The sequence below is a fragment of the Rhopilema esculentum genome, chromosome 20 (genome assembly GCF_057945365.1).
Source record: "Rhopilema esculentum isolate cy_ngs chromosome 20, ASM5794536v1, whole genome shotgun sequence".
Taxonomy (NCBI): domain Eukaryota; kingdom Metazoa; phylum Cnidaria; class Scyphozoa; order Rhizostomeae; family Rhizostomatidae; genus Rhopilema; species Rhopilema esculentum.
The window spans coordinates 9,698,709-9,724,262 of record NC_142834.1 but is presented as its reverse complement, the minus strand read 5'-3'; the positions used below and the strand labels follow the sequence as shown (position 1 = coordinate 9,724,262).

The 25,554-nt window shown below is 33.9% G+C and overlaps 1 protein-coding gene and 1 long non-coding RNA gene across 2 annotated transcripts in view; one reads left to right on the top strand and one right to left on the bottom strand.

The window, feature by feature from the left end:
* Window positions 1-6,714, bottom strand: part of LOC135687312 (uncharacterized) — a 41,318-nt gene extending 34,604 nt beyond the window's left edge. Inside the window, exon 1 of the long non-coding RNA XR_010516185.2 lies at window positions 5,272-6,714. This is a non-coding gene — a long non-coding RNA (uncharacterized LOC135687312). The remainder of the gene's footprint in view (window positions 1-5,271) is intronic.
* A 1,840-nt stretch (window positions 6,715-8,554) lies between these two features.
* LOC135687309 (uncharacterized) lies at window positions 8,555-24,919 on the top strand. Its single transcript, XM_065203838.2, has 3 exons — window positions 8,555-9,046; window positions 21,194-21,471; window positions 21,976-24,919. The coding sequence occupies exons 1-3, from the start codon at window positions 8,716-8,718 to the stop codon at window positions 22,453-22,455; spliced, it is 1,089 nt and encodes a 362-aa protein (XP_065059910.2). The 5' UTR covers window positions 8,555-8,715; the 3' UTR covers window positions 22,456-24,919.
* The last annotated feature ends 635 nt before the right edge of the window (window positions 24,920-25,554 follow it).

The following is a 25,554-nucleotide window of genomic DNA, read 5'->3' as shown; positions in this document are numbered from 1 at the left end:
TACCGTAATCTCTTTTCGATAATTTCCAAGCATCAAAACAGTTTTCAATTTCTATTTCAAAGGAAAATAGTGTCATTGAAACATCAAACATGAATGTCTCTCTATACTTTATCATTAAAATACCATTAATGATAAATGCGAAGTACAAAACACTTGTTCTGCCTCAATGGATGGCTTATTTTTATGCACATTATGCTTCAATATATATCAAAATAAGTACGCTTTAACCCTGTTAGCTTTCTCTCAGGATAGTCTTGTAACAAAGTAAAGACAATCAAATTTAACATTTTCTTGATGGTATTGCATTTAAGATGTTTTTGCAAGCGCAAAGTCTTTTGCACCAAAAAATACAATTTGCATCAAATGGTACATTTTGAAATATTTCCACTGTATAAAGTGTTCTCGATGTTATCAATTTGAAAAAATTTGATCTATCTACACTTTCTTTTCGTAAGACAGGAGCACTTGTTCAAGTGCAAAAGCTGGCGCAATAATATTACCTTTTCTTGGAATAACCAAAGAGTTGAATCATAGCTCTACCACGTGCAATATTATTTTGCTATCTAAAAGTCGCAACTAAGAAAGTAAAAAGCCAGGATATAATAAATCCCTTTACTAATGCAATTTGAGGTTAATTAAGCATCCAATATACTCTGGCAAAATGGTGGAAAATTATCATTTTCCAAACGTAAGCCAAAGAAACTCATTAAATTAGACTGAAAATATGCATTAACAAAACCCGCAAAATGTTTTGTCAGTTCATATGAAAATTGTTGTTATCGAAATGTTTAGTCGTTCACATAGCCCTCAAGGATCAAAAACTAACTTTGCATTTGTGATAAATCCTGTTCTAGATCTAGATCAAAGGCACAAGACTAGAATAAAATGCGATCCTTCAGAGTGCAGAGGCAGAAAAAAGCAAACAAACTTTGAAGGTGCGCTTTGGTTTTCCACCGCCCCCCCCCCTCCCCCTCTTGAAATGAAACGAAATGAAAACCAATCTGGGTGTCAAACAAAGGACGTCTCTATCTACAGCAACGCACAGAGCAGATATTATTTCACAGTCCTAGAGCCACTCCATTAAGAATTTTTAGAACAAGATTGTTTTTGTAAGTGAAGACTTTGCATAAACTCAGGCAGAGATTAGCAAAAGTTCTACCTTAGAAAAACAGGTGCTAGATGGAGGATATGTCTGGTTTATAGCCAATAAAACAATATTGTAAAAGAAAAAATGAGGGAAGAATATCACAGCTTCTGGAATTGTATCTGTGCTTACACTCTTAAAAGAGCCAGACAGATAGATCAAACTTTGGATGGGGCAAATAATATTTAAGTTAACTTGTCAACATTAATTTCCTGTAATAGGTATGATATACTAATTAATAAATTATTCTACGGATTGTTATAAATACTTACATTGACTCAGATTTTATTCAGACAAAACAGGGACGAAGCTAAAGTAAATTGTTAGGGTATGTCAGATTCCCAGATTTGCCGACAGAACAGCGTTCCTATTGTATGACTGTTGGCGTTAATACAACTTGGCCAAACTTTTTCATTAAAATTTTGAGCTATTTTAGAATACACAAACCTTTCTAGACAGGAATGGGGTACACAAAATGCATAATTTTTTTATCGCTTTTAATATATCTTTGAAGTTTAATATAGGATTATCTATAAGAATGTCATAAGAGCTTACAAAGAATTTTAAAATCTTTAAGCGCTTAGCCCAAAGTTGGGGGGTTGCAATACCTCCTACACCCCCCTTTGGCTACAACTCTACACCAACTGAATACTTAAGCTAAAACTGACTCGACTGCATGGTATTGTTTGAAGAATCAACCAGACATTACGTCAAAAAGGCAATTCAAGAATGTTATAAATGGTTCCTCATGTAGCATAGATTCAGCGGCAGAGACAGCAATGCGTTAAATGAGCTCTATATAATATCTTAAAGATTAAACTATAAAAATATATTTCGAGATCATTTTGATGATTATTTTTGTGGAATGTTTTGTGATCGTCAACATTCCTTAGTATGATTCTTGGTATTCTGCAGCAAAAAGTTGATTTACTTGAAAATACAATATTCTTCTTTGTTTGCGCTAACATCGTCTATTATCATTAAGGCTTGGGCTAACACCGTTTAATTTGTACAAAGTAGAGCTTTGTAAGTAGAAGTGGAAGAAGTAAAAGAACCATTTTAAAAGTGATTACATAAGCAAAAAAACCTTTTTCGTTGCGCTCACTGTATACCAGTAATTAATATATATTTTGATGTCGTTGGTGAAGAGAATTTTAGAGTGCAATGAAAAATGCCTACACCCGTGTCATCATAATATGGCCTATCATATTACTGATAGAAACATTGATTTTTTCGAGCATAATGCTCAACTTATTCAAATTATTAAAGACACTTCCTGCACACAGCAAACAATTTAACATTTATAGGATAATACTTTTTTTACTGATTATATAAGGGAGGCTATAGGAAACGTATTTGAATATATTTTTTTGACAATCAAACAAGAGGAATTGTGTTACCCTGTCTGCTTTAGCTGACTGTAAAAAGGGATGACTATTTTTGTTTCTAGGTGGTGTTAACGAGCAATTCAACAGCAAAATCTGTTTAGTCTTCACTGATTTATTTCAAATTAGTCTAATTAACCCCTCTTTTTTCAAAAATGCCGCTTTACGTTATAGAGAGTGACTCATTCTGGGTTTATTAGAGTATACTGGTGGTCCACGGGAAGATTTTCAAGCGCTCGATTTTTAATTAATCATATGTATCTTATGACGGATGCGACTGACAAAAAAGCTTTAATAAGCCTAGTGCTAAATAGATAAAATTAGACGTGGCAAAAATTTTGAGCTTTTAAAAGCAATCAGTTTCTATGTAAAATGTCTTTCAAGCCTTGATGAAGATGTTTTCAAGAAATTTCTAAAAACAAACTAATATGTTTAATCAGTTCAATCGACCGACAGTTATTCCTGTCACTTCTGGGTGGCTTTATGGAACGTAACCTGGATTACATGAATTGGGAACATTTGATAATTTAGCTATGTGGGCTGATAATGTTCGTTGAGACGCTAAGGGACAATTACAGAGAGGTTTAGATGTAATTAGATATGCGGTGGGTCTGTTATAAGCTAATTTGACCATTTTGTACAGATCCGAATTTGCTTTAAGATTTGAAAAATCTAAATTAAGATGTTACTATATTCAGTATACTGTTAAAGTTACCGTAAATAACTGGCTGTACCAAAATCACCTGGACCAGAGCAAAAACATTAACAACCATATTTATCCTTAAGCAAAAGATTTTCGATATTACTTCTAGTTGATAATGGAAAAAGTTTTCGTTCTTTTTTTCAAATATATCCCTTTCTATCCAAGGCCTAGAAAGCAAAGGGGCCGGGCGAGCCCCCTAGTCATGCTAGCTGCAGATTCACCGCATATCGAATGCACCTTTTGGTGACTTTGTCGCCCAAGCATTGAAAGTAAGTTGACACGTGACGATGTTTTCAAGATCGAATTAAGCATCAAACTCAGATATTTTGCAAAAAACAACTTGAAAAATATTTAGTTCATTATAACATATCTCTGTACTTCAGGAAAATAAATAAGTATGACTTTTTTTAAAAAATAGTGTATATAGAGGTTTTACCTGTTTGCAAAAATTACAGATATTGTATCTTTCAAGCAATTATATTTTAGCTTCAGGAAGAAATAAAAGTATTTTTTCTGCCTGGAAAATCTTTACGGTGTTTGTAGTATGCATGAAAAAGTAAAACAACCTCCCCCAAGCTCCTTCATTAACGCCTTCTTTAAATAAATTTTCGTCATTATTGTTTCGACAAATAACATGTAGAAAAAGTAGTCATTGACTCTTTTCCTATCCTAAAAACTTGGTAGAGATATATAAAAAGATTCTAAATTAGTTTTTGCAGAACATAAGTGGGAAAGATTGACAACGAGAGATGGAGAAGCATTGCCAGACAATGAAAGAGGAAATTTGGTTAGACCTTCTTCTTTTTCTAAATAATGTTTGCTGTATCTGTATGTAAATGTTCATACAGATTAGAAGTCTTTTCCTATTACACCAACCAGACATCAATTTCATTTAACTTTAGCATCGACATTTTATCGGCAATCGTATTTTTTGACTTTTTTGACTAGACAGTCCTGACGTCTTACTTTTGTTCTATATATATATATATACAGTGGAATCCCGAACGAACTTCCCGGTATAACGAACTGAATGCCTGGTCCCTTGGATTCTCTCTGACAAACTCCTTACAAATTCCCTCGAGATAACGAGCCCCAGACATAAAGAACTCTCGATATCACGAACCAAATTTTGGATCTCTTCATCATAAATACCCTCGATATAACGAATTTTTCATAATTTTTTCTTCTGATTTCAAGCTTTGGCTGATAGGCTCAGAGGACGGGATGAAAGTTTGATTGCGTAAAAAATAAGTGCGAATGAGCAGATTGGCACTACCGAATACCTTTTTTCATATGGGACATTGGCAATGAGCAATGACAAAATTTTATTGAGAGACCCAGATGGAGAAGCAGAAGAAACAAATAAGGATGTGAAGTAATCGAAGACGTTATTTAGCCGCTAACTAGAAGTGAAGCGATATCAACTTTGCCAATGTCTGGGTACCAAATTGTAAAAGGAGCATAAAGATCTTCATTTTCGATGACTAACCATTAGTTTAATTTGAATTCATCTTGGTCTTTTGGGGTGAAATATGCACAGAAGTTGGAGATGGCCTAAACAAGCCCATAGCGGGTTTTTTAGGCGTGAACTCTCAAAGACCTAAAAAGTGTTTTCTCCCGGTTTAGGGAACTCCCGATATAACGAACTATTTTCTGGTTCCTATTAAAGTTCGTTATATCGGGGTTGCACTGTATATAAATATTTCAAGATTGGTACCAACTAGATTGGTACTAGAGTTGACACCAACTCTGTTGTATTATCTCTATTGTATCAATTTTGCATCTGTTAGCTCCATTTAATTTGTTAAGTATTACTGATTAAGACTTCGGTCGAAACGTTTAAAAAACGGTGCATAAGCTATTGAAAGTATTGTATATATGTATGCATATATGCAAACAATTTTTGATGGCATAGAAAGCACGAAAAATGAGCATCAGTTCTACTAACTTTTATCATATCCATGACAAGGTTACTAGTTATCGCTTGATCCATCTCCAATGTCACACTGCCAATAATTATATACAATGTACACACTTACTGTCAGATGTCCAAAGACATAATGAATAATTATATCGCGAACCCACTAATTTTGATCTTCAGAACACCTTCCTGTTCTTCTCGATGCTGCTTATTCACGGACACAAATGCATCTCATTGGTTTGGAAATGAAATACCATCTGTCGAGATGCTGTCACTAATTTTTTTTGAACACAGATTAACTTAATTTTAACCAAACACACAAGTAGATTAAAGCAGATGAGAAAGGTAGACACGCAGACAGTTAGTGACTAATGAAAGAATGTTTTGCATGTGAGATTTAAGTGCAGGCAATGCAGCACTCGTGAAGGCAATAGGAAGACAGAGAGATTAAACAAGCAGGTTAGAATGACTCAAGGAATGCCTTCATTTGTGACTGGAAATGGCTTCCAGTTACGTCTGTGACGTGTTGTCAAAAAATGTTTAAGAATGAAGTGACATAAGATTTCCATTTTCCAAAATTATAAGAGACTGGGGACGGTACTAGATATCTCTCGGACCTCGAGGGTAGTAAATCATAAGACAGGATGACGAAAAAATATTGATCATATTCAAATGAATTTAAGACTAAAAACGTTGGCGATATTTTTTTCCTGTCACTCACTGAGAACGGGATTTCAAAATTCTTCAAATTGTACCATGATGCAGCATGGAATGTTCCATTATCTCAAACTGGTGACGTCACACAATAATTGCTTTGAACTGTGATCCAAATGAACTGTGAATCCTTACAAGATTTGATGTAAATTTGGTTTTGGATTTCTTATAAGCAGGTAAACATAAAATGTAGGGAAATTACTTGTTACACGTTTAAACTATTTAATCATATCTGGTTAACAGGTCAACTTGTACACAATTGTTTCGTTTGACATTGGATCGAATATAGAATATCATGTTTGTATGGTTCTACAGTTTGGCATTATTTATTATTTGATATACTATTAACCTCTCAGGCAGATGCTGTCTGCTACACATACAAGTTACCCACACGATACAAGCATCATTTTTATACAGCGTGATACAAGAAGAGTCTTTATTCTTAACACTTGGTGTAAATGTATCTCTGTTCCATCCAATAATTAACGCGGACAAAGAAAACTAATTATTTGGGAAAGCTATCTACTTAATCATCCTACAAATCCAATATGTATGATTGGATTTATATTCAGATCTGATAGAAAAAACTTTTACGAATTAACCGTTCTCACAGATTCATGCAAAAATGGTCTTTGTTGCAAATATATTCTCACAAATATTCTGCTTTTCACTTACTAAAATAGTATTTGGTAACAAAACAACTGGACCAGTCAAACACACATCGTAAAACTGAAATGTTTATAGTCTACAGTCAATATGAGTATTATTATTTTTTTAGTCAATACCAAAGCTTAAATTAAGCAGTTGAATTTGAGTACATGTCAAACTGCTTTAACATTTGATAAGTTGAGTATAATGGTAGGCATTAATACCATTTTTATTAGATTCAAATGATCAATAGTTGGTTACAATTACAAGGGTGTCTAAAACGGTAGCAGAAGTGACATTGGCACAGAAATGAATTCTGTTTTTCACTTTAAGAGACAATGGCACTGGTATAACCATTTCTATTGTTTTTATCAAATCTACTTACAATATTCGCAAAAACTGCCATAGATCATAAGCTATTAAAAAGTGAGAGACAAATGCATAAAGATATAAACGAAAACCTAAATGGCTTGGAGGGCCTAAGACGTTGAAACAGTCAATTACACTTCAACTACTCAACTTTACTGAAGATTAATCATTCTTCAATTTGTACAAGACTTGGGCCTTCAGAGTTTTTATTTACTATTTTGATATAAATTTAATGCCAATCTCCGGGATATCTCTACTGCAAAAGGCCCTCTCGCTCACTTTCTAGGGAGCACTCTTGCTTCAGAAACACCATAGCCTAAAGCAACATATTAATTCGGTAAGATTATCTTATCATAGGAAGCTACTCCTTGCTGCCTCCCAGTAGGTAGCATCCCCGTCTTATTTGTCTTTTTAATGGCCCTCGTGCTCTTTCATTATAAAAATTACCTATCTATCAAAGCAGCAGCCATAAAAGACTCTGCCGACAATAAAGATGTTGAAAAAGATACAAAGTAATCAATATTACAATGGCAAATTGGCATTTAACAAGATTTTGGTGCACAGAAAATGGAAACAAAGAAGCGCTTAACTCCTAGTAGCGGCATCGCCCATGGCGGGAAGGAGCTTGACTTTCTCATAAGGTGTATCACATAATGTTTGATCTTTTACTAATGATAACAAGTAACTGATATTGTCCAGCTCTGTACACTGACAGTATTGCTCATTATCTAATAGCATATCAAGTCACATATTAAATCATTATATCTCATAGCAATGAATGGCAGCGTCATGTGCACATATATAAGTTTTTGTATTTTCCCTTATCTGGCCTCGGAAGCCATGCTTGCCATCTTTCTCTTTGATGCATGCATCATTGGCAAAAATAACAGGCGATATCTTAATCCAAGATTTTTGCATTAACGATATTTCGCGATACAATTTAAATAACATGCATCGACCTGATAAAATATCGATTTCTTAAGATAAAAAGAAGTATTTTGCAATTGAGTTTATGCAAAGATTTAGGAAAATCCATGAAGCAATTGATAGATGAGATTGGTTATAAAAGAGGATAATTTTTCAAAAACGCAGAAGGTAGCCCCTGTGCAAAGCTTATGTATGTAATAAACAATAATTTATGTAGTGTTTAGCGCAATATATATAATATAATGCATATATGTCAAATATATAAATAAAAATAGCAAACAAATTGTGTTTTTCCCAAATTGGCTGTTTTCACTTTTTTGACAGTTTTAAGCCTTTTTGGCTGGAGAGATTTTATACTTCACCAATTATTTCTACAAAACAACAGAAAATAAATGTTTAACTAGGTCTTTTTTTGCAGTTATAAATTTCACAGTTCCAGTGCCAGAATAAATTAATCCAACCATATTAAGTTTATCAATTCTAGAATTAGACGATGCTTTGTTATTCTCATTTTGTTGCAAACTATCGCCAAGCCATTTCACCGCTTTGATATTGTAGATATGAACAAAAATTACATGAAAAAAAAGTAAAAATACAAGGTATTCAGCTATTTACCAGCTGAGGTGAAATTGCAGCTGATACCAAGAAAATGCTTTTCAGTAGAACCTGGAAAATGACAGCGCGCAAAGGCTCCTGGTAATAAATTACTTCTTATCCGACAAACACGTCGTCTGGATAATGAAACCCAATCAGACGGATGGAAGTACACGATCTCAATCAAATGAATATTAGTTAGCAGATTATCCCCCACTTAACCATTGTTTTGCTTATTGAAAAATAAACGTTGGAGATCTTGTTGAGTTAATCAGTCAACAATACGCTCGAAATCTACCAACAAATAAATATGCCTGCTTCACTGATTCATTCATTAAATACTTCTCAAAGCAGATTAGTTGGCCAGTGCAAATCTCAATTCAGCCCAATGCGGAGGACAAACCAAGCGGCCATTTTAGAAGTGAAAACCAAGGCACAAAGTGTCACCAGCATGGAGAAGAGAGCACCCCAAAATTGCAGGTTGACGACGAATGACGGCACTGGGAATAGCAAGAGGCTGAAATACTCTATTGATGAGATATTGGGAATGAAACAAAGGGACAGTGTTGTGACAGAGACGAAAGAAAGATTGTCACCGCATGAAAGAAGAGACAAACTTGAACAAAAATCGCCGGTAGCAGGTGAGCAGTCAAAAGCAGTTATAATCAATTGATCGTTTACTGTTTATGCAGGATTAATTCAGTGTTTAGAAAACACGAACTCCTGGAGAATAATTTCTATCTTTCTTATGGTATTTGCCTCTTTCAGAGTTAAACATTTTAAATGAACAAAAATCTTGTTCAATTTATTTTTCAGGTTTATGTAATGATACGAATTGAAAAAATTTACAAACTCAATAGTTTTTGGCCAACGGAAGTTGTTACTAGCATCTGACTGTATGATATTTAAAACTATCTTCTTTAATGAATTCATCCTAATACGAAAGCAATTCAAAACTCATTCTGCTATTTTTCTTCAAACTGTATAATATTAGGTCAATACACGACGTCAACTAGAAATTCGATTAGGTTAAAACGGAGTCTTGTTGGACTTAAGTAAAGAGTATACGATAAATTATCTTATTGTTGAGTTGACAGGACACCTATCATAGGATTTTCTTGATATATATTAATGCCAAAAGCGAGGCATCTTCACCTAGCATAGTTATTTCCTAAAAGACTGGCAGAAATAGCAAGAGCTCCCGATCTAACTAACGTGGCTGATTCCAGTTTGCCAACTTCTTAATGAATCAAGGCACACGGCTTATCCTTTGTGTTGATTAGCCTTCCACTTTTTCTTTCGTTTCAATTAGAACACAACAATTATCCAGAGTGTTTTCCTTCATTTTTGTTAATAATAAGCGCTGTAGGATGGCTTTTTCAACAGACTGCGCTAAAGAGCATATGATCTAAATCGAAAAGAATGATCAAAATTCGCTTATAGTCAAATTAAAGATCCAGTATTTTAACAAATTGGGAAGACAAGCACGGCAATGGGTCAAAGAAAACATATTTTCTATCTTCCTAATTCAGGAAGGTTAATATTTCATTAGCATGGGACGAGAGCTAACGAATCAAATGGAAAAACTTATGATCATCTGAAAGATTCTTATACAAGTTACAGCTTTTCCTATTCTGAAATAAATCTGACAGAATTTGACAAAAATTGATATGATTTTCATATGCAACTACCTCAAGAGGGAAAGCCTTAAGTTCTTGGTAGACGACGTTCGCAAGCTTCTCTGCTTTGCTGCTGCTCCGAAAATCTGCTCTTTGATCAATGCATAACAGTCTAATGTCATTTCAAATGTCTTAAACGCAAAGTTTCTACAAACTAAACTATTTGCAGCGTATTAGACACCTTTGCTTCTTAGTCTAGATTTCTTCAAGCATTTTTTTTGTCCTTTCTATCGAGAAATCTTTAGCAAGCTATTCAGTTCTTAGGCCTAACAATTACTAATAGAGTTTGAAAGACAGCAAGAAGCATTCCCTGTCCCTAGCTTTTGCTGTCAACGCAACCAGGTAAGACAATTCCATACTTTTTTCGGAAATAATCACCTGCAAGTAAACACCAAAAACTAAAAATTTCAAGTTTCAGCATTCCCAAAGTATTGACTTGATTTGTATTTACATTTCAACATTGTATGTTAGTTAAATGAAGAAATTGAATTTAAAAGTAGCATGTTTGAAATATACTGCAAAGAAGAAAAAGCAGCGATCAATTTAAATGCCAAGCACTTTTTCTTCTAGTTCTAAAAAGTATAGCATTTCATACTACTAAGGGTACGAAATGTGATTTGCATGAGTTCAATATGTGTAAGGGCGAGAATAGCAAGGTTTAAGTAAGAAAGTGCCCAAACACATCGAAATAACTTTGCCGGAGGCAAACAAATTTGTGAGAAGACCCTGCTTAAGTTAAGAAGTACATGCTTTGTATGGTCAAAGCGTGCTTTTGCTGCACCTAGTTTTACTTACTGTGCTAAACTATGATATGTGCTCGATACATGTACTTGCTTCCAAGTTTATTTAAATGAAGATATTCTGTTTTTTCTAAAAATACTCAAAAATACTATTTAGAAGCAAATTTTACGATTGCTTAGCATCTTCCTTTATTGGTATATCGAAGAAACTATTCCACTAACTTAGTAAAGATATATGCTTACAGATGAAAGATGATTTTCATATACATCGCTCACATCTAGAGTGTACATATTCACAAGCTTTATCTACTAATTTCTAAAAATATGGTTAACTTATGATAGTCAATAAAGAGCAGAAACAGATGGACCCGATTTCGAAATGTTCTTTTGAAATATAAATTCGTTTAAGAAGACTAACAGCATTTGAAATTTAGGAACTTACAATGAGCCTATATCCTCTGTAAAATCCTGCAACCAACAGAGTTGTCTTCAGATTCAGGATAAAATTTCATCTTTGGATATCGTAACAGTCTCACTCCGAAATAGAACGTAATGGAATTCTCATTTCACAGGTAATCTTCAACCTCAAAGCTTATTCGTTTCATATATAGATTGCTATACAGCTGCTTAAGTTCTGCATTTTATATAAAATTATTTATACGACTCAGAAGAATCACAGATACCCACGCTGTTTATGAAGTCACAGAATAACACATATAAAGTCTCCAGACTTTCATTAAAGTCGGATAACTGTTGAAAACCTATTACGTAACAAGAATCGCTGCTAACAAATTCTTCAAGACTTCTTTAACTGATTGTGGAAAACTGACTGGTTAAATAATATAAAAATAACAGTTTAAGACTGTCATTTTTTATAAGCATTTATAAAAGCTATTTTTTATGTGGGTCTATCATGTTCTAGACTCTCCTGACTAGCTAAACTAGGGTCTCTTTACATGTTTATTAGCGATGGGAATGCAGTGACACTTTTTACGTTGAAATCTCTCATTCTGTTCAAAATAAGACAGATATTAAACCTTATTGTTGAGCTCATCTCTTTTGCAAGGATATTTCTAAGGGTTTATAAATCCTTAACGCTTGCAACAACGATTGTACCAGAGAAAGAAAAGGATGTGTTTATATTCTTATTCACATATATGTGTTGGATCATTCAACCCATAACACTTTACGCAATAATCGTTGCTTAAAATTTTCTTTGGCAATCCAGACAGTATTATTGAATTGTTTTAATGTCTATTGGTCACATGATTGTTGTATTTGAAACAATGAATGTCGTTAATTGATAGAATAAACAAAAATTGAAAAAATATTTGCAGAGGTAGGCCGAATTCAAGAGAATCTTTGATTATACATTCCTTGATCATATGAACACGATTACTCTGCTTTCTTTGAGTTAATCTCTATATAATTATATTTTGACATACAAAATAAACCTTTTTAAAAATATTCACCTCATATCTGCATAATTTTCCTTTTACAATCTATCACAGACCTTACCATTTGGTTTCAATACAGAGTACCGTTATAGTCTATAATTCAAAACATTTTATGAAGATTATTAAGAGTACCGTTTTTGGTCTGTTAAATAATGTTTTATTCCATATTGGCTTCAGATGCTTCAGATGCTTGACTATCGCAATTAGCGTTAAACTCAGCGTTGAAGCTCAAAGCCGTCCGTTTCAACAAAGGCATGTGACTTTAAGTTAAGGTAACTGTTCATTGGTATTGTCATTTCATCTGATACCACAAGTTGAAAACTGTATTGATTTTTTGTAATCAAATAGAAGTTTAGGTTTATCTGTAATAAAAACACTGTTTCTTGAAGATTCTGCTTTATAAAGCAAAAATCGAATTACCTGTGTGAAATTTCTTGAAATTTGAATCTTGAACCAACTAATAGCCAGGTCAGGCGTGAAAATGAACACATCTGAAATGGTTTTGGCTTTCTTAACCAAACTGATGACTGCGCACCTGTTGGAAAACCTTTTCCATTATCTTTGCTTAAGATAGATTTAAATGGAACCTTGAGGCTTGGAAAGATTAAATTTGCTAGAGTTACTTTGAATTTGAGATACATTACGCATTTAAAAAGTCCTGAAGCACAAACAAAATAAACAATTTTTGGATATTCATGCTGTTGTTTTGCCATCTGCAATTGACAAAGAAGGCTTATCATTTCATACTTTAAGTAGATGGTATCGAAGTGAGATCCGAATATTCTTGACTTTAGAATTATAACCCTGCTCTAGCACACCAAAGCTTTCACAATGTTGCCTATGATACATGAAGTCTTTAAACAGAGATCTTTCGTGAGTTTTAAAGTATGTCACTAACACTACTATCATCATATTCATCTTGTCGTCATCTTTCTTTGTAAGTGCAGAATCGATTTGAATTTGAGCATTTAAGAAACTACCCTATTTAGTCATAATAAACTCTCAAATATCAATATTTTTGTATTGCAAACAATTTGCAACATGAGATTAAAAATCATATTTAAATTTGCATGCTAATTTGTTTCTTCAACAATGTAAGACAGGCTATGAATAAATTTTGATATGTTTTATTAAAGATTTAAAGGATAAGTTTAGTTCTTTCTATAAAGAACAAAGCAAAATTCTTTCTGTATTTCTCTTCATACCGATTTCTTTTCATTTCAAAAGGCTTCATACCGATTTGGGTAAAGCTTCTGCCACTCCTACTTAAAATGGGAGAACTGAAAGCTGTTTAAGAAGCTCAAAACTCTTTTTTATGTAACATTATCACATCATATCAGTTAAAAAGGTGGTGATTTGTTACACCATATTTCTGCGATGTTTTCTGACTTTAAATTTTCATGAGAAAATCTTCATGATAAAAACCATCATTCATATGAATTAAAAAGTTGAAAGGCGTTCAGAATGATGAATTTTAAGAATATGTATTGATACTCAACTTCCATTGCAAACTTGACAGCTATTGATATGAGAAGATTTACAGCTAATTAATATTTAATGGGGTAATATAGGAACAGAACTAGAGAGAAGCGTTGTATTCTGATGCTTTCCCTGCTATACAATGCAGTTGTTTTGTTTTTTCCGTCCTTACAGAGATTTTAGGCCATCCATAAATGTTAAATCGTATTGGGCCCGAAAAATCAGTTGCCAGTCTGCCAAGCTTATGTAATAACCATCACATTATAAATGCTTGTATCCTCACAGGCCTTTTGTTCTTAAAGCTCAATCCAACTTTCTATGCTTGAAGGTTTCTGTGAAAAGATTCTTTTGACTGTACCTTTGTTACATTTTTTATAAAATGTGATTTTTTAAATAAAGTTACTACATGATATAGAGTAGCAATTAATACCATTCATTTTACGTACATGAAATATATCTTTTTCAAAATCTAATGTTAAAGGTTTGCGCTGGTTTTGTATTTATTTACAGAACAAGTGCCGTTTTTTATGCAGGGTGCAGGGCTGTTCCAAGAAAAACAGTCATGGAGCGAAATAGGGGACACGATATTTCTAGTTAGAAAACAGTGAGATTCACAATTTCATGGAACGAAAAAGTGTGAGACTGGCGGGGGGGGGGGGGTTAACGCCCCATCCCACAACAAGATAATCCCTAAATAGGTCATCAACTTTAATCAACAGTTTTTGTATACTTTTTAGTGTTTTTGATTAATTCAAAAGGGGTTCAAATCTTTCAAAGCAGTTTTTGCATAAAATTGCATCAAAATCTACGTACATTGGGGAGTATCTTAAGGCTCTTCAACAACCGGCATGCTTTGCAACCGGCCTAACATCGTACTGCAAGAAAATACAAAACACAATCAATTTCTCAAGACAGCTGCCACTAAGCATGCCGGTTGCGCAAGAGCCTTTAATTTCAATATAAGATTGAAACTTGAGGAGGCCCCTGTTGACGTCATTTTTCTATAATGAACAAGCGACGTTCCGTGATATTCACTGCAGCTACCAAAGAGGCAGGAGCACATTCTGAGGTGGGTGGGCTCTAGACAAATTGGCAAACTTTTATGTTAGTTTTTGCACAACTATCTTTGATACCACAACTTTGAAATCATACTTCAGCAAAAAACTGATGGGGCTACAGTGCAGGGCGCGTCCATGCTCATGTCCTGATTTAATGCCAAGCATCCAAACACAAACCACGTGGCACTTGACTGTCTCGTGTATGCAAAGACAGGTCAACTATCGCGTCAAGGAAAATCACGAAACAAGATTTTACGATAAGTTTAATGGGTTATAAGAATGAAAGTCCTTTGAAACATGCCAAATGTCTCACTAAATATGGATTGATTGTTCACAGAAAGCTAAGTCACAAAAGCTGAGATAATACATTAATTATAGACCCTTATATTTCCATCTCACTCGTTAGGCAGTGAATGAAAAGTGTCTCCTATTCATTTGATTAAGATATTGAATTATCTTTTCTTTGATAATATGATAATGTTATGGCAAACGCTATTAAGTTGCTTGAACGTTTGACGTCATTCAAGATTTCTCGCTGATAACATTATACTGGAAGCACATAAAAAGCTACTATATTTTGCTATATTTTTATTGGAATCTAAATAAATCCAAGATATGAATAGAAAAGAAGGATTCCTCACCTGGGATTTTTTCGAAACTTTGAAATTGTTAATCTGACAAGAATGTCTTAGAAGTCAGCATTTGAAAAGAATTGAAAAATGCAATTTTGAGAAGTAAGTGAGATGTAGACAGAGAGCTTTTACTTTTCAACTTCAATTTTTAATTTCATTAAAAAGGGCAATTCGATGATGTGAAGTAGTTTGTATATTAGGCAATTATAATGCAAGATTTATAATATTAGCCTGTCTCTATTTGCCCAATGTAATTAATAATCAATTCAAATAACGTCTGCTAACTAAATTGATGCAATTTGATATGTGAATTTAATATCAATTGCTATTATGGTTATGAACACCTCCAGGTGAGGGCAACATGCCATTTAGTTTAACAAAAAAGTCAATATCCACCAGGAGAACATCTTCGTATCTGTACACTCATTTGGCCTATGGCATTTTTTGTTTAATACAGACTATTGTCCCCCTTTATAAGATCATAGGCTCGACCCCCGCTGAAGCCCTTTGAAAAGGCAACAATGTGGGGACCACATGTAAGGGTTTCTGTTCTATTGCCTGGGCGGAATGCCAATGGATCTTACTGTGTTATAGATGCTCAATCTGTCCCCCATTATCCTCAGAATTTTTTTCGGGACCACAGTATTCAACCATCGTTTGTTTAATGCACAAATAACCAATCAGAATGAAGAACCACCATAGCGTACTCTCCATGATTGAGTTGCAGTTAATTTTGTTTTGGTGTCAAACGTCTAAGTCAGTTTCGATGATAAAAAGATTAGGCATTTTCTGTCGCGTTTACCCACAATAACTAAGGTTGGATGCTTAAAAGGCTGTGGAAGACCTTCTGAAGGCGAGGCTTTCCAGTAAGAATTATCCAATCACGGAGGGGACAGGCTACTGTACCTTTAAACATGTAGACCCTACCAAACCTTGTTTGCCATAAAACTTGATATCAAAAGTGTAAGTCAAGTATATTGAAAAAAGAGAAATCATTTAAGGTGAAGTTTGCTGTACGGAAGAAACAATAATAAACCAAAATTTGGATAAGTTTAGAAGATCTGAGTGCTTAGCACCAAAAATTTTGTACATAACCACATTGTGTTGTGTGCCAAATATAACGTAAATATGAAATAGAAGCTGCCAGTACCACACATTGAAAACACACCCGTTTTTGTGCAAGAAATGCAGAAGGTACCATCAAATATCAACTTTGCTTCAAATGCCTCACCCTGTTCGTTGTTTTTGATCGCCTATGTTTCCTTTGCACAAACACATTAACTTCATCGCTTCAAAGAGAAGCAGCATTGTCTCCTTATCAAAAGTGATTTTTAATCATTTGATTAATACTTTCAAATATAATGTGAACACTTTAAGGAATTCGCTTTCGGGACCTTCAAATAAAAATAAACAACAATTCCATTTTCCACAAATCTTTTTATATAGAAATCGCATTTGAAATGTCAAGATTTTGATTTTCATCCAGATAATCTTAATGGATTAAATTGTTTTAAACTTTATCATTATATTTTATGACTACATATATTAGTTTTTCTTTTGGTTTTGTCGTATTATAAACCTCTATTAACAAACTCCTGGTGGCTGATTTATTACACATATTATTTCCAACATACAAGATAAGAATCGAATTAAAAATGCTGCAGCACTGGTGTTGTAACAAAGCTGTGCAATGCAAACTAAGATTCTACTCTATTTCGTCTTTAGAAGATATCTCGTACAACGTTAGTTTTTGAGCGCCTCGTGATCTTCAAGGATGGTCTATTCTTTCGGCAGAGTTTTTTATAATTAAACAGCAATGTTTTCTTTTATCACACACCCAAATAAGACAATATGTCTTCCGACACTCCATGTTGAGCGCTAAATGCTTTTTCACATCAGCCACGACATATTGTGAATGATCAATAAAACTAAGGCTCAAGGAAATTTAACACAAATCCCAAATTCCACTTGCAGTAGGATGTTGCCTTGATATTGGATTAAAATTTGACTTCGATTACAAAAGACACTAGCAGTGGCTACCCAGCTATAAATCCCGCGTTGATTCTTTCGTTCATTTGAATTGGCACTGTGATGCCACAATATCATGCAAATCGCGATTGTGTAAAAGGATAAGCTATATCCTAGCAGTTATAATTTATAATCGACTAATTTGCATGCTATAGAGCTTACTTTTATTGGTTTATTGTGCGTTATTTGAACGCTGTTATTTTATCCTTCTCGCTAAGAACAGGATTTTAATTGCATGGCATGACCTACTCGCATTTTGTACGTAATCTTCTTTTCATTCACACTGTCTTCCTCAAGAAGATTTGTATGGATGAACGGGGCGAGTGATTGAGAGAGAAAACGGAGTGTGAATTTTCCTGAATCTCTAACACTGCTTAAAATCTTGTTGTCTGATTCACATAGTAATTTTTTTATGTTTTCAGTGTCCTTTCCTATGATAAATCTGTGAACCAAAGCATAACTATAAAAATTGGTTAACTAAAAAGCCTCATCAAAGATTCATCTAAAGTACTACACATACTCATTACTATTTCAGTAATCATACATAACATATCGTTGTTTTTCCCTTACGATGTATTATATCACCATACAGGTCATTGGACGAGGCTTTTTAATCTATCAGAATTCAACAATTTAGATAAGTATATGAAAGCTAATGAATATAAAATTATCACCAACACATTGGTAGTATCACACCTTAGGTATTTCTGGCATCAAAAAATAAAACAACTATACTTTGTGGTATATTGAAACTTATTTCCGAACCTGATCTTCAAAAATGGGAGGTCATTTTTTGAGATAAGGTTGTTTGAGAGTTTATCTAAAGATCTGAAGACTTCTCTTTGGATTTCTAGAAACTCTTGAAGATACATTTTTCATACATTACTGTGAATATCTCTATTCTGTATAAGCTCATTGGCATTTTTTCAAAAGTATTTGATAATACAGTAAATAGAAAAATTCTACATAATATTTTGTTGTATTTTCTAAGTTTCTTTTAGCCTACTGAATAATTATTTTAACAAGTAACACATTTGTTACTTTTGCAATTTTTCATGCAAGCAAAGTGAAAGAGAGTGTTGCAATGTTCTTTTTAAAGCAGTTCTTCATCTACCGATAATAGTACTTTGAAAAGAATATATGGGAGGTAATGGTGACAGTTAACTAAAATGCTAAGTTTACGACAGCAACAATAATCCACTGACAGTTCCGTGCGGAATGAACTGTGTAAGCATTTGGGTATGTGCATAAATCATGACAAGGAAGAGAAACGATCGAATCGAACGATAGTGGTCGATAAAATCCATGCATGCACAGCCTTCCATTAACGTCTGATTAAACACACCCTTGCCCGTAGCACTTTTCCGATCAGAGCCAAAAGCTCTGGAATACAAACGCAAAATTCCATTCTAACATTCGACCATCTTCTCCCCTTTGAAACGACATTGGTTTACAACAAAGAAAGATACGTTGTGCATGTTTTCTGTATGACCAGAGCATTCGATGTGTTTGAGGGAAAGGGTGTTACTGAAGCTATAATAATCATTTGAAGAAGTAAAAGAGGAACAGAACATATATGTAGGGTGCTTTGAAGATTTTCAAGTACTGCATTTTACAGTCATTCAGAAAAGTCTGGAAAAATGGGTTCTTTTGACGAAGTAGCTTTTTTTATGAATCAAAAAAAATTTGCTGTTCTTTGCTAAAGAACTATTATAATTGTATGCAACGATCAGAAATAAGGTATTGTACCTTCGATAAAAGTCAAATGAAACCCGAATGACTTGAACAAAACGAATCATAACTGGAAATAAAAGAAGATTTATAAGTATTGCTAGTAACTTATCAATGAATGTAGAGTCTGCATTGGCCTTTGCAACACCAACAAGTACCTATATGTACCTCTCTTAAACAGTCATTATATTCTATTTAGACCCTGAATTTTCTTTAGCTTTACGGCAGATTTTCACATTCAAGCTCATGGATTTGATGTTTTAAATGCCTTTAGCTTTGGTTATCTTCAAAACGCTACATCATAAGCTATCTTTCAAGTTTGTATATACAATTGAAGTATATTCGTATCATTATATAGGTAAGGTTGTTGCTATAACTAAGAGATTAATTGTTTTTTCTTGTTAGAAATTGTACTGTTTGAGTGAACTGAGCACCTGAAATTGGTATCCTATTGCTTGGAAAAGATCTTGGGGTTAGCTTCGTTAAAACATTGTCAACGTTTGAACCCTCATTTTTGCTTTCTTGATGCAAAAATTAATATCTTGTATCTATAGATTTACTGTGGATGCCAATTATATTTACCAGTTTTCGTTATGCTTTTGAAGATTAAAAACATCTCATAATTCTGGAAAGTTTACCAAATAAAATTTACCAAACGATTCTTAAAGAGCAGCACATTGTAAAATGTTTTGCCAAGTCAAAGAGAGGGTTGTTTGCTCTCAGTTTGGAAGCTTTTCAATTTTAAAGCTCTCGTCGATAGCGTGTTATATCGAATATATTTTATGAAAAGCTTAACGAAAATAACAAGGATTTTCAATACGTATTGAGATTGCTCCATGATGTTCTTTTTTAGCAAAAGCAGATAAAAAATTTTCTTTTATCTTTTTCAATTTTGTTAGACAACAACCTTAAGTTGCTTTGGAGACTATTTTTAATAATCATAGAAAACTTAATTGATCTGTGGTCTATCACAAAATTATAAAATTATAGGAGATGACTATCTGTAAAAAGAATCGCCATTTTGAAAGGATATGAACACATTACATGGCAGCTTAGCAGGAAACTTAATTTGCTTCAGTTTTTTGGTACGGAATGTTGTTTACGAGACAAGGTTATTAATGATTTGGTTATAAAGAAATCACTCTTAACACCTGTTTTATTGAAACAACATGGCAGCAACGATTTTTAGGTGCTTTATCTACCTTTCTGACTAAATTAATTTGCATCCTTGAAGCTAGATAATATATTCTCAGCGTTGACAAAGTGCAGTTAAAATTGAATTTTTCAGATTCTGGATTAATATATTTCGCTGTTAACGATGATATTACATTATGTATTTGGGATAATCTTTTGATGCACAACACACAAGTCTCCCCCCAACTGCAGGATCAACTTGATTATAGGGCATTCCTGCAGCTGGCGTTTTTGCATAGTATAATCAAAGCAGTCTTGTGAACAGAAGTAACTGTTGTGATGCATGTAATTTGTGCATATTCTCAATTTACTTCGATACGTAGAACGAAAACAGTAGAACAGAAACGCTTTACATAAATGTAGAAAATCACATTTCTTAAAGACAAAATTGAACTACTTTATATTTGAACAAAATTGAACAACATTCGTCCACAAAATTCTTCAACTTGCAATCATTCACTAATGTTTCATTTCTAAGAACATATGGATTTTCCGAGATTCCTCGGAACAACTGATTTAGTTAGAACACTGTTTAGTCTCTCTCTGTTTCAGTTGGCATTCCCGTAGAATATACGGTTACATTTTCTAAAAACCTATTGCTTAAATATAGCTGAATATGCTATCTAGGCTATATATACTATATGCTTTCAAATTTGAACATAACTGTTAAAAGATGTTGCAACGATTGCTTCTTGCACAGAACCTTCAGAACTGCTAAAATAGCATACAACAATTGTTTCCATCATAACAACCTAGCAAGCAAGTTATCGTGATATCAAATGTTTTGTAGTCGACTCTGACAACGAACTGTCTGCAGAGAGAGAGCATCAAGCAACATCTGAGACAAAGAATATCGATGAAACTAGTAATTCGTGCAGCGAGGAAGAGTCTTTTGTGAACAGCACTGAAAGTGAAGAAAAACCAAGAAAAATCAGAAGAAGCCGGACAACATTCACAACATATCAGCTGCATCAATTAGAAAGAGCGTTCGAGAAGACACAATATCCAGATGTATTCATGAGAGAAGAGCTAGCTATGAGGCTGGACCTCAGCGAAGCAAGAGTGCAGGTACGAAGCAATACAAGATTTGTGTTTTAAGTCAGATTATCTACACGTAGTCAATGGTTTTGCCTCCGACAAAACATGCTTCTAATCATTACACCTTCAGACAAATACTAAAGATAAACATATGGTTTCAATGCAGACAAAGCACAGTGCAGGCCTTGCAGTATCTCTTTACTGCCATAGTACTTGGTGTCGCGTTTGTCGTTTGAATCTTTGCCCTTTCTGACGCTTGTCGAATAAAAGCCAAGTCAAAACAACTATATAACAGGCTTTTTATTCTTAAGGAATGAGTGAGCAATTTTTTGTAATTCAGAATAATTTAAACAAGGTTGCAAATATCTTGAATTTTTTTTCTAGAATTAAGAAGGGGAAGATGTAGTTGTAGTCTTTTTGTCAGTTATATGATTATATGGAAAAAAGTTTTAGAATTGAATAAGGAACCGATGCTATTAGAATAAATTTCTTTCATTACCAAGTTAAATCTTCATCTTTTTTTGGCTCCCATAGGTTTGGTTTCAAAACAGACGCGCTAAATGGAGGAAGAAAGAGCGTATTCCGGAAAGCGAAGAAAGGCTTTACGGCAATCCACGTCCGCGTGCTTCGTATTCAATCAATGATGCAATAGCCGAGATTCGAGGCTCTTACAGTCACGCAAACGACGCTCCAAGCAGGCCATTTCAGACACCGTATTCTCAGATCTCATCAAGTCCTTGCCAGGTAGCCACTTGTACTTGCTGTCACCATGGCGACATGCGTTGGCGCCAAGAACACACCCATGGCATTGTTCCTTGCGATGACCCATATTACCTAAAAGCAAACATTGTGCACGAAAGAGCAACAAAGAGAACTATATCGCCGCCGTCCATGATAAGGGCATCTTCTGATCTACCATACATCAGCAGGCGCCATAGCTACGGAGACCTCCACTCACGCCCCACATATCACTCAGACTCTCTTGTTATCAACGGATACGGCAAAAACTATTGATCTTTCTAAATTTATTCTTGAATTGTTACAAACTTGCATAAATTAGACAAAACACCCAATTTACCCTACATCTAAACTGAAGGCTCTTATTACTAGTTATTCATAGAAACCTTTACACGAATTTTTTTATATAAAGAGTAAATTTCTGCCGAGCCTCAAAATTCTTGAGAAATTTTTGTTTTAAGCCTAGAACTAATCTTCAATCATTCTTAGTTTGGTAAGGATAGTTCAAATCTTTTTGATAAATTATCAAGAATATTTTGATTAATTCTTAAATTTCAAGTATTTAGAGCGTCAATATTTTTATAAACTTTATAAAAAGTTGTGCATTACAAAAAGCGTCCTTTTTACAAAATCTATCATGAGATTGGTAAATCCAAAAATATAGTTTTGTGGCATTGAACTTTCTCAAGTAGTTATAGATTCTTAATTAATTCTTATAAGTTGACTTAGTTTGTTCGATAGGAAGATAATCGTTGGCAACAAAAACTTTTATAAATTGGTTATTAACATTTACAAAATAAAACTTAGCCTTCCTTTAAGTAAATGAAAGGAACATAAAAAGTTTTTAAGGTGTAGTAACCTATTTATTTGAGGTGGTTTCATTTTTGCTTCATGCTACTTCGAAAACATGACCATGACCGATCCTAACAACAAAATTTTGACGAATTCACTGTTTTATAATCTAAGAAGCAAATGCCCTTAAGAGGTAGCTGAATTTATTATGATGTTCTTATGTTTAAATATGAACAAGCTCCATTTATTCGCAAGTATGCAGTCCTGATAGAAATGTTACATAACAAGCATATTTTTGTATATAGTAGTGTAGATGACGATTGAGTTTGGCATAGATAATATCTTGTGTTTCTGCATTGAATTTCTGCATGTTGCAAAAGAAAGCAACAGTGAAAAATCTTTGATGAAATTGTTCTTCGAAATAAGAGAAGAGTACAGAACGATTCCCAACTAACCATAAAGTAGCATGTGATGGGTGACAACTCTTGACCCTGAAATATCATAGATGTTACGAATACTTTTAGATTCAGTCATATCATTTTTTAATTCTATTCAAGATGCGGAAGGCCTAAAATGTTTTTGCAAAAAATAATATAGAGCTATGAGGAGTGTTAAAAATTCCTTTATTTTACCAGTCCTATTACCAGTCCAGTCCTTATGAATTTTTTAATTTCCAATATAAATCAAGGAACTAAATCTAGACTTCTAAAAAAGCAAATTTGATCCTGAGAATAAAGTATTGGCAAATTCAAAATGATTTGTCAAATTTTAGAATGGAAGTTTGTACCTGTACATAGAGGCAATTTAGCTTTATCCATTGCCAAGCATCATATGGAATTGGCAAAATAAACAACTAATTATAGTGGCTGAGTATTTCATATCAAATGAAATGAAAAATAAATAAAACATGTCTTATAACGACAAAAATAGAATTGCTTTTGGCACTGCTGTTCGAAAAACTACAATGTTGATTCAATTGAGGAGTGGTAAAGATATTGCCGCAAATCTGCTAACTTTTGAATGTGTATGTTTGGCAGGCCTAAATGCACCGCTCGCCTAGATCATACGTTAGAAGTAGGACTCAATAGGGGTAAGTAATACAAAACAACGTTCTTTCTTGTTTACGATTTTGCGATAGGAATCGACTGAGCGGCATTGTCTATCAAACATAGTGCTATATATTCACGTGAAGCTAAACACTGGCACATTATACTATCTAATTTGGAATCTAATATGGGATTTTGAATGTATCATTGAAATTAATCCGAACACCTGGCTAGTAAATCCAATGAAATCTGGGAATTTTCATTAAGATAATCTACATCCAGGGCAGAATCTTTTATTTGCTGATTAGCCAAAAGATCAGGTTCTATTTTTTGGCTTTCCACGAAAAGGTGAAAACAAAGGTGATGTTCATAAAAGGAATCGAATCATGTCAAGCTTGTAAGAAGATCTTCTATTAAAAATCACCATAGCGAATGAAGTAATCTAATGAAAAAATTAGTTGTAATAAGGAAGAGATGATGAGTTATGAACTAGTCGTCATTTGTCATAAGCCTTGATATTTGAAAGGCGATATTCATTTTAGAATAATTAGTTATGGGTTAATTGGATGAATGCATTGCGATGAAAATAAAGAACGCACGGTGGGTTTTTCTTGCTGATGTAAACAACATTTGGTCGCAATATGTAAGAAGCATATCATCGTGTTAATCAAGATAATTGATTACCTCTTCTAAGAAACTACCAACGGCTTTTTAATCAAACGATGCCCATATTCAGTGAATGTATCATTTGATGTTAAAAACATTACGTCACTGAAGGTCGTTGTTGTTGTTGCAAGTAGATGGCCAGCTATCACAGTTTGGATGCAAAATGTTCAGTAAATCGTTAAAAGCAAAGCAAAAAGTGCAGAATTTTGAAAAGCCATCATGTACTTTTAAAAGTCGTTAATAAAACTATTTAAAAAAATTGTGCCTTATGTTGTTAAATTTGGGTGGTCCCATGTCCTTTAAATGGGTTTTACGATTAGGTAGAAATTAAATAGCTTTCAGATGGGCATTTTGTAAACGCATATTTTGTATCAAAACAACATTTGCAGCAATCTTAATTAGGCCCAAGGAGACTCACATCGACTATTGTATAGATGGCACAAAACTTGACGGAGACTTATATAAGTGATCGGTACTTCCTTGAACCACCAGTTCTTTGAATACTCTCAGTAAACGAATAGTTTCCTTAAAAAAGCGAGAGTAAGTATATCTTGAAAGACCCAAGCCCATAATGAATATTCAGGGAGACTCTTAATCTTTATGAACCACGTAAGTCACTCGACATAATTTGTTCGAATATCACAACTCAAACCGTCCATCAAATCCTCATATTTACATCATTCTCTAGACCTCTTGAAGATACCTCTTGAGGATACATGAAGATAGTATAATTATGGTATTTGCTTCCGCAGACTCAGTATAAAAGCCGATGTTACGGAAACCACCGCGGTTGCACTTCGCGCTGCTGCAAGCTTGCGCTATTCACTTAAATTGAAGAAGCCGTAACCCGCTGAAAAATCACAAAATCTAT